General features: G+C 32.2%; 1 protein-coding gene across 1 annotated transcript; it reads right to left on the bottom strand.

The window, feature by feature from the left end:
* Positions 1-7,217: 7,217 nt before the first annotated feature.
* LOC113513819 (zinc finger protein 277) lies at positions 7,218-10,175 on the bottom strand. The gene is made up of 2 exons (XM_026897801.3): positions 9,813-10,175; positions 7,218-9,410 (listed from the first exon to the last, which is right to left on the bottom strand). Exons 1-2 carry the CDS (start codon positions 10,060-10,062, stop codon positions 8,350-8,352), a joined length of 1,311 nt encoding a protein of 436 aa, XP_026753602.2. The 5' UTR covers positions 10,063-10,175; the 3' UTR covers positions 7,218-8,349.
* Positions 10,176-11,067: the final 892 nt, after the last annotated feature.

Raw genomic sequence — 11,067 nt, 5'->3', positions numbered from 1 at the left:
TAAACAATGGCCCAGGAGTGTATAATTAAAGTAAGCATGAAACGACCCTGACACGTGCATTTCATTTGCCGCATCAACATAGTATAGTAATATTTAATATATATATTAAAATATTATGGAGAGGAAAGATTTGATTTTTTGTTTGTGTTAAATAAGCACAGAAACTTCGAAACCGATTTTAATTTTTTTTTTTTCATAAAAATCTACATTTATTTATTTAGGTACAGCAACAATAATACAATTCATATTACATTGACTATAATAAGCTTTATAACTAAGTAATTGTTTTAAAATTGTACACCGTTAATTGCTACGCACAGCGTTAGCTTAGACTAGTTTCAATATTATATACAATAACAATAGAAAATGAGAACAATTATATATTAAATTCAGACACTTCTTTTACCGTTTTAAGAAAGGAATTTAAACTGTGAGCAAAAATGTCCAATTCGTTACAATTATTGTACAGTCTGCACATGCGGAACAGAGGATCATTAAAAGTTCATCACCGTGTAATCGTCGTATCAGCTGTTAACTGCCCACGGGAAGGGGATAAAATGGGCCACCCCGGGGGGAAGGGATTGTTAGTAATGGAGTTTGACAGCCCCATTGCTAGCAATATGCCCTATTAGATCGACCTCTACGTGGTTCCCCCTGGAAACCATCGTGAAAAATTCTCGTTGAATTCGTCACGATGGGCCAACTGACCTGCTTCATCCTCACCTATCATTCTTCGCTGGTGCTCCGCCAGCGTATCCCGATAGCGCAGGCGGGGTTACTATTCCATTATCACCCATAAAAAAAAATGGGCCACCCCTTCCTTTCCCCTAGGTAACGCAAGAGGCAACTATGGGAACTTTATGCTCGAGGGGTGCGCAGCAGCGTCCCTTTTAAATAATCTTCAAAGCCTAACTGCTGGCAAAATTCCCCGATAAGGGGAGGCTTATGTTCAACAATGGATAGTTAAGGGTGGTATGATGATGATGATGAAGTCCCTACAATTTATTCCGCAGAAAAACGGCGACTGTAATAATAATTACATTTTGTTCCACATACAACAAAATGTAATTAAAAACACCAATATAAATCGGAGCATAACCATTTACTTTGATTTGAAAACCCAAACTGTTGAAACGATTTTAATAAAATTTATGTCAAATTATATTAATCAAAGTAAAATATTTGAATTTAGAAAGTAAAATCCCGGGATTTCCTGTCAACTCATGGGGACACGGTTTCCCTTGGAAACCATCGTGGCTAATTTCTTGTGAATTAATCCTAATATTTTGCAATTTTTGTGGGTTAAATTCCTGTAATTTACAGGAATTTTACCCTCAATTAATTTATAAATAAATCAATAAAAATATTGTTTTTAATTTCTTTTAATTTGATTTTTTATCGTAGTTTTCCGTTCCCATTATATCATGGCCTGACATGGCCTGGCAAAATGTGTGAAAATAAAGCGTTTTAAATAAGATTATTTGCACACGTGGGCACATTAAATTTATTTATAGCAATTATTTTCAATGAATCGTCGTTGAGAAATATTATACAATGTTTAACAAACAAACAAACACTTGACACGTATGTTTAAATGTGTAATAATTAATCTACATACGCTATAAAGGCTTGAACTGCAGTACATTAGCACCGCACATTTGTAACACGAAACGGTGTATCAACGTTTTCACACGAAAGGCATGTATTTTATCTACGATAAATCTGATAGAAGGGTAAATGGTTTGTAATTAAAATATTCCCTAATTGTAGGGTAAAAGTAGTCAAAAACAGATTGGATCTACAATAATTATAGAGTGGCCAATGAAACTGAATATTTCCCTAAAAAATATAGATTGATATAATTAAAGATTCTTTTCCACAATAAAAAAAAACTTCAATAGTGGCATAACCTCCGCTATTATTGAACTCAACTACGAATCAATTTTGATAAAATGTCTATGAACCAATCTGTAAGTATTAGTATACCTTTCAGATAAAACAAAGTATTTTCCATATCGGTTTTAGAACTAACGAAGTTATGAGGTAGCAATCATAAAAAAAACCGAATTGAAAACTTCCTTTTTTTTGAAGTTGGTTAAAAATGCAAATAATTCCGTATAAATAACACTTTACTTTTAGTAACTCTTCTAAATTCATATAACTTGTTCAAGTATTTAATGTCGGTTAGCTAAAAATATATCCATCGAATAGTTCCTACGACGTCTGTCTGTTTTGTCTGAGACCGTACTCAAATATTCAATTTGTACGAAAAGGGATAAACAATATAGGTTTCTTTTTATAGTAACTCAGTACATTTATTTTAGTATATATCTTATATAAGATACTTAGTTCTTTAACGTACTAGCGACCCGCCGAATTTCACACGGTTTTTTGGAAATAAAATACATTCCATATATTAATATTTATTTATTCAATAACAATTGTATTGTATTGTATAATTTTTATTGTACACGAATTAATAACAATTTACTTAAATGTACTTAATTTAATAACAATCGTACAATTGTGTGTTGAAAGAAGTTATAATCTACACTAATATTGTAAAGAGGAAAGATTTGTATTTTTGTGTTATGTATGTTTGTAATGAATAAACCCAAAAACTACTTTGCCGATTTAAAAAATTCTTTCATCATTAGAAAGCTACATTCAGCCCGAGTAACATAAGCTATATATTTATTGCTAGAAAAGATTAGGGATCCTTACTAAAACTTTAGTAACGTAAATCAAGGTGTAAAAAAATGCTATAAAATATCTTTCGTCGCGTGCGCTGCGGAAACTAATGATGACAGAACAAAAGTATGTTCTACAATATTGAAGAAAATATTAATAATTACAAAAAACTTTACAATACTACATGTCCAACTATTATCGTTATGTCACAATAACCACTTTTTAAAATGTTTTAAAAATGTCCACCCGTGCGAAGCTACGGAGATGGGCCGCTAATATTTTATAAAAAAAATAATAATGAAATGAACAACAAGTTTAATTAGAAACATTTGAATAGCTTATAATTCAATTAAATTACTTTTTAAACGTATTATTATTAAATTCGTCCAAAATATAAAAACCTCCTTTCAGCGAAATAGCTCTAAGATTAATTTTAAAGGTATTGAAACTGTCAGTGCTTTCCTTATCCGTGAGTAACTTGTCGAATAATCTAATTGACTGGTACAAAGCACAATATTTTGCATTTCAACGTCTAGGATATAACGTATTCATTGCATTTTTCTCCTTATATTAAATCTGGTCTCTCCTTCCTCTTTATTTTACATACAAATTTAGATTTCTCCATACGTCAATTCTAAACAAATGTCTAAACCAAAATTATCTCTTCTTAACCTAGTATTTTAATTAGGGGGAAAGGGGCGAACTACCATTCCCATTGCTAGCAATATACTCTGTCAAATCGACCTCCATGTGGTCCCCTCCCTGGAAACCATCATGCTAAATTCTATGTGTATTCATCACGATGGACTAACTGACCTGCCTTTTCATGCTCACTTATTATCATAATATATATGTTTTTTTTTTTAATATTTGTTAATTTGATTCACTTATAATCCTATTTACTGATATTACTCACAACTCAGGTTACATGTACATTTCTATAACTAATAACGCAACTTTTAAAATATTTGTAGTCTAGTGTTATTTAATTCATTATAATGTTAAAGTAAATGCTGTGAATACCTTTAATAAGCATGTGCATTAATATTGTATTATATTTAATTTTTATTATATGTGTTATAATGCAATATGCTGTTGGTATTTTTTTTTTAAATAAATAAATAAATTATTGTTTTAAAATTGTAAAGTACATCGTAGATGTAAGATACACTGTCCCTAGAGTCATTGTGTGGCTTGCACAGAATAACAGCGCTGTGGCAGTAAATAGGTTTCATCAGGGTCCGTAACGCGCGCGTAATATCTGCATATTGCGCCTGCAATACCAGGGTTTTTTTTACAACACATGGGGCAAATGAGCATGCGGCTCACCTGATGGTAAGTGACTACCGCCGCCCATGATCACCCACAACACCAGCGGCATTGCAGGTGTGCTGCCGGCCTTTTAAAAAGAAATATACTCTTTTCTTGAAGGTTATGTTGTCGTATCGGTTCGAAAATACTGCTGCTGGAAGTTGATTCTAAAGAATGGTTGTGCGTGGAAGAAAGTGCCTTTAAAAAACGCACGGTGGAAGACCGCTACTCATCCAAATTATTGGGATGAAACTTTAGTTTGTAGCGGGTTGTACGGTGGTGAAAATCAGCAGTAGGTATCAATCCAAACAATTCCTCAGAACACTTCCCATGATAAATTCGGTAGAAGATGCACAGAGATGCAACATCTCTGCGCAGTTTCAGTGGGTCAAGTCGGACAGTAAAGCGTTGACTATCAGGTATTGCAGGCGTTCATAGACTACGGTAACCGCTTACCATCTAAGCTGTAAGCTTGTTTGCCACCTCAGTGGTATAAAAAAAAACTGCTATAGCATAACGCTGAATGCTGGCCACGTTGGCAACTAATTGTTACAAATTAATATTTATATTTTTATCTTTTTTGTTTTGTATATGCAACTAGTTGTCAAAAAAGTTTTTCTTTCTTTCTTTTTTACCTTATAGCAGTTTATGGGGAGGCCTGTTCAGCAGTGGAAAATAAACGGATAATTGAATATTTTAATCGTATCGTATGTAGGTACGTATTATAAAAATCTTATACGCATTTATTATAATGTATTCTCAGATTTCATTATTTTATACAGTCTTTTGAGGCTGTCATTTACCGAACGTCAATCTTAAACCCTTATCCAAAAATGTTAGAAGTCGAAAATCAACGGTAACAAAAAATGTTTTTTTGTTATACATACCTACCTATTATTGTATTATTTACATACTTATACCTTATAACATTTTAAGTAGACGACATCTGTACATAGGATATATTTAAGAAAAAAACTATATGTGGGTTTTTAATAAGAGCAGTGGAAGCCTAAAGCTACATTTTTAGAACCTTCGTCTGTTTGTACACGTACACAGTCCTACTACTTGTAAATGCTAAAGTTTATGAGGGATATATGTTTGTACTCTTGTCACGCAGAAACTACTGAACCAATTTTAATGAAATTTGGTATATAAATAGATTGTATCCTAACTTAAAACATAGAATATTTTATTTATTTTTTTATTATATCAGCCATTAACTGTCTACTGTTGTACATAAGCCTCCCTCCTATTAGAGTAATTTTGCCAGTAGTTGCTTTGTTTGGCAGGCGGTTTGACAATCGCAGTTAGGTTTTAGTGATATTTTAAGAGGAACGCTGCTGCCCATCCCTCGACTAATAAATTCCCTTAGTCGCCTCTTACAACATCCACGGGAAAGTAAGGGGTGGCCCATTCTATGCCGGGGGCCACATGCCAGTTCATATAAAGATTCACATGAAAATGAATGAAGTTAGAGACGTAATAGAGGCCGCTGGCATTGTTTTCTCTGCTTATCTCGCGAGGGATTCGACGTGAAGATGGCTAGATGTACCTACAACTTCAGCTCTCAAGAAATGTAAGGCTGTTTATTTTTAGCGTAACAAAGAAGGATTGTCAATTTGTCATTTCAGCATGGTAATTACGAGAGCCCTTGGGGAACGCTGCGATCGAGCGCTCTATTACGATTTATGCCAATATTCTTAGATACGTTTTAGGGTTCCGTAGAAAAATATTATGTGGTGGGCACGTAGCTTCGTATAAATTAGGTCCTGGTTTCAGTTCCCAGTCGAGCTAATTTGAGAAACGAACTTTTCTGTTTTAGCTCAGGTTTGGGTATTATGAGTTATGCCCCAAAATGATCGTCGCCTGATTCCAAGCGATTGGTGGGTGTGGCATTTAACATTATCATCATCAATGGTTCTCGCGGTCTACAATTAAAAAGATTTCAATAAAATTTTACATATTACATACGGGATTAGGCGTGGACAATGTATAGCAATATCTATATACTGGTCCAATAGATAGATAGATAGATACTCTTTATTGTTTCCTCCAAAAGATTACAATAGTAAACTTATTATAAATATAAATAATTACTAGAAATAATCACAATGAGAAAACAATGGGCGAGCTTATCGCTAACAGCGATCTCTTCCAGGCAACCTTTAGATGGAGAGGAGTAATTATAAAAATTTGGTGGGAGGCACGATGAAAAATTTTGTTAGTTCTAAATATGGGAGATGTGCTACGTAATTCATAAAATAACGAATATGTTAATAGTCTGTTATTCAAAAAAGTATATTGAATATCAGACTTTTAACATGTTCGTAAATAGATATCCGACCGATATGGGCGATGACCTTTTTTCCGCCATAAATACCAAGTGGAACCCAATATATATTTCGTGTAGACAAGGACCTACACGAATGTTTTCTCAAACATGCTTGGAAATGTGAACATTATTTTGACAAATAAACAAATATAGGGGGAGAATATAGGGGAATAGGAGTTACTAATGGGGATTAGCAATCCATTGGTAGCAATAAATCCCATCAGGTTGACCTCTACGCCTTTCCCCCTGGAAACCGATTGATTTGATATTGAATTTGTCACAATGGGCTAACTGATCCGCTCCATCCTCACCTGTCATTCCTCACTGGTGCCCTGCCAGTGTATTCTGATGGCGCGAGCAGGGTTACCACTTCATTATCATCCATTAAATAAAAAACTATAAATCTAATATTTTATAATGAATTAATGTCTTCATGACACTCGTTTCAGTATGGAGAGAATTCTTAATACTGAGGTTTAGCAACCTCGTTGTAGCTATTGCTTATATCTTGAACTTTAAAGGACTCGTAATCGGTGAGCGTGTATGAATAGATTGATGAATGTGGAGGAAGTGAAAGAGGTTGGCTTGAATCGGTACATTTGGTGTTCCAGGGGGTGGGTTTTCTAGTAATTACCACTCTTGGCAGGCGGGTTGGCAACCGAAATTAGGCTTTGGTGATGTTTTATTAGGGACGCTAATGCCAATCCTTCAATCATAAAATCCTTTAGTCGCCTTTTATATTAGGCATTTTTAGGTCGGCAAGGGGGGGATGTCCACTTCACAATTGTCTGCTTTTAACTATGTGATAAGACATTGTCCATAATATAGTTTTTTTAAGAGGCCAAACCAAGTAAATAATATTAAATATGCTATAATAAAAAAATAAAAAATCAATATATTTTTCAATTTGTTAATAATTACATTTGACTTCTTTATTTCTGCAATAATTTCAGTAAAACATATGATTACATATACATGTAAACGAAAAATATTGTATAATAATGTAATAAAATATATTTACAATTACAATTTCTTACACTCGTAAATATTATTCTGTACCTATCTAGAATTAAATTTTGTTCCACAAACAAAAATGACTTAAATTATGGCGGAGTTTTATTTAAAAACTAAATTACTCAACCGATTTTCATAAGATTCTCATTAGACCAATTTGCAAGTACATCTTTTCAGACAATAAGAATTTTCCAAAAACAATTTACAATTGACGAATTTATGAAGTAACAAACATAAAAAAGAAATACAACCAAATTGATTGAAAGCGAAAGAGGCTTGTTTGAATCAAACCATTTGACGTTCCATTGTTTCTGCCTACCCTAATGGGAGACAGGCATAACAGATATGAATGTATGTATGAGAACCTGCTTATTTTTAAAGTCTGTTGAAAAGCAGAGGCACTGTGAGCAACCAGTGTTTCCTGCCTTGACTCTGAAGGTGTATTATAGTATGAGAACAGCCTTTCAATATTAAACTATAAGCTGTCATTATAAGCAAAAAAATCTCTTTTTTTAAATTTATAAACTACTAGTTTTTGTCTATTACTTCACATGTGTCGATTTCAGAAGTAGGAATAGCAATTTAATTGACCATTTCTAGATAGTGAATTAAGATAAAACATACACCAAATTCTAAATTAAATAATAATTCTGGCTTCTATTGCCCTCATTAAGTTTTCTTAAATATTTCCTATATACAGAAAACATCTACCTACAATTTTATTATATTAATAAGATTTATAAATAAAAGACTCAATTATTAAACCTAATTGGGTAATCAGAGACATTTATCAGCTATTGCAGAGTAATCTTTTAATCTGAGTAATTTTACCATACTATAACTAATAAAAAATATGCAATAAAATAAAAGACTTATGGAAGAGAACTTGGTACCAAATTAATCTCACTTATAAAGATGAATTTAATGACGAAAATTTCCACGAAGAATAAACAATATTCAGCATCAACATACTAAAACTGTAAATATTTACTTGCAATAATTCAATCATTTAATACAGCAAGAGCCATTTCTTTTGAGATGCTATCTGACATACTATTCCTTTTATTCACCTCTTGTTCATCACTCGACCACCAACTTTCATCATCATCTTGAATAAAACACAAAAATAGATCATCTTCGTATGTGGGAAAGTAATATTCCGGTTGGTCCCACTTCTCTCTAACTAGCGTACAATGTCTCATATCTTTCATATGTTTCTGTAGATTTTTTAAATCATCAAACTTAGTATCACAAGAGAAACATTGTTGTAAATGTATTTGACGCCTAATATAGTTTACAATTTTTATTTTATGATAAAAATCTAAACCATTTGTCACATCCGTAAATGAAAATTCATGTTGTTGCATCATATGATTTAAAACATTTTCGTATTCCATCTCTGTATGCTGACAAAGTAGACACGTAATCAGTGGGCCATTTTCTTCAGTCCATTCTGACCATTCTGGATCACTATCCTCATTAGAATCTACTTCGCAATCTCTCTTAATTTTTTGTGTAGTTCGATTTTGATTCTTATTGCTACAGAGTTTCTGGTTGGTTTTAGATTGTGCTGTATCACCTACGTAATTGACTAGAAAATATCTATCATACTCTTTATTGTCTGGATTTATTCTTTTGTGACCTTTTTTACGCATGTGCTCTTTTAATATGGTACGGTCCTTAAATAATCCCTCGCAAAATATACAATGCAGGTTTTCTAATTTTTGAGCAATTGTGTTGATTAATTCATCAATAAATATTAAATTATCTGGTTTGGCAATATGAAAATTGTGTTTTTCATATAAATGGTTTAAGTAAGCTGCCCTAGTGGTTGTAGATATGAAACGGCAAAACAAACACTCTCTAACATAATTTTTATCTTCTCGTTCAAACTGGTGTCTCTGTAGGAGCTTTTCCAATCTAGTTTGCTGTAAATTCATACGTAATTCTTTATCTTCTGGCAAAACATCACTTAATAAATAATATTCCTCATTTTTAGACTTTGTCCCATCTGGCTTATTATCTAGAAGCATTGTTGTACAAAAATATGGTAGACTTTGATCTGAAAACAAAAATCATATAGGTATAATTTTTTTCATATTCTATGTTATTTAAAATTTAAATGTAAAGATATCACTAAAAGAAAAAGAAAGGAAATAATAAGATTTGTGCACTGCAGTGTCATTTTATGACGTTTTCATAGACTTGATTATAATAAGTTACCCCCTTTCTTTAGTCTATTGTTATTACTGTTAGTAATATTGCTAAAAATAATAGTACCTAATACATAAGTTAATAATAACATACTCTAATTCTTTAAAAAAAAATTACTACATGAATTACTAAACATTGACATTCTTTTTTCTTAAAAACACAACATTCCTTTAACACGAATTATATTGAAGTCCTAGTTATTTACTGAGTAACTCTACTAATTTTCATAAGTAGTTTGTTAATAACTAACCTCTAAATCTCAGTCTCCAGTATTTAAGATATCCATTCAAATCCGCTATTTGGTTGACATCGGCTATCACAAGTCGGTGTTCCATGAATAAATGAGTAAGTAATTGCTTCTCACAAGCTGGTAAAATGAAAATTTCTTCACATAATATACAAGAACAATCAATATGTTCGTCGCTCTTGAAAATAGTTGGAAATTCACTTTTTTGATGTAATGTAAGCGGACCAAAGTATTCTTTTTCGTTTGTAGACATATTCTAAATTAATATTTAAGAATAGTTATATTTTTGAACTCTAAAAATAAATCAAGAAAATATAGTGAACAATAATCCAATACAGTGAAAAAGAGAGATATTCAAAACAGTTGTCTGTCAATGTACTGTCAAACTGACAGTTTTGTCAAATAAGGCATTGTCAGGTAGTTTTAGGTCATAGATTAAAAATAATATGTTTTTTTGCGTATTAATTTTACACGAATGTACATTAACGTATTTAACATTATTTCACAAAAAGGGGCCTCGGCTTTTTTAAAAAAGGCTCACATATTCTCTAAGACATATTTTTACGACAGTTTGCTCGCATTCTGCAATGGACACTAGAGGATTCTGGTGGACCCGGTCCACTTGTTCCCTGTCTAAATATGGTTTTATACAATATATTCTCAAAGATATAACTTTCTTGTAAAAAATATATATATTGTTAGATAATATTTTTAATGTATGGTTATTCTCATACAATTTACCTTTAGCTAAAAGCTAATATAATATTTCTTTATATGGGTAAATCTATTCTATACTTATAATAAATCTGTAGAAAGGTCAATTCTGTACATGAAATATATTTCCAAAATAACTATCAGGGGGTGATTAGTGATCGACACTGATGCCAAAAATAAAATCAGTAAAAATTTTGTCTGTCTATCTGTCTGTATATTCGTTATAGGAACAAAAACTACTCGACGGATTTTAACGACACTTGATACAATTATTCTTTTTACTCCTGGGCAGGTTATAGTACTTTTTATCACGCTATGATCAATAGGAGCAGAGCAGTGAAGGAAATGTTAAAAATGTCCACACGTGCGACGCCGGGTCGGGCCGTTAGTAAAAAATAAAATAAAAATTATGTATGGACTCATAAATATTCAGTGGCTTTTAATAGGTATGAATGGTACATTCCATGCGAATTTTTTTAATGGGTAATAAAATGGTAACTCCGATTGCATTATCGGTATACACTGGTGGAATACCAGTGAGAAA

The sequence above is a fragment of the Galleria mellonella genome, unplaced genomic scaffold, assembly GCF_026898425.1.
Source record: "Galleria mellonella isolate WM207_F2 unplaced genomic scaffold, CSIRO_AGI_GalMel_v1 utg56, whole genome shotgun sequence".
NCBI lineage: Eukaryota > Metazoa > Arthropoda > Insecta > Lepidoptera > Pyralidae > Galleria > Galleria mellonella.
Note: the sequence above shows the minus strand (reverse complement) of the source record. Positions and strands in the feature narration are given on the sequence as shown.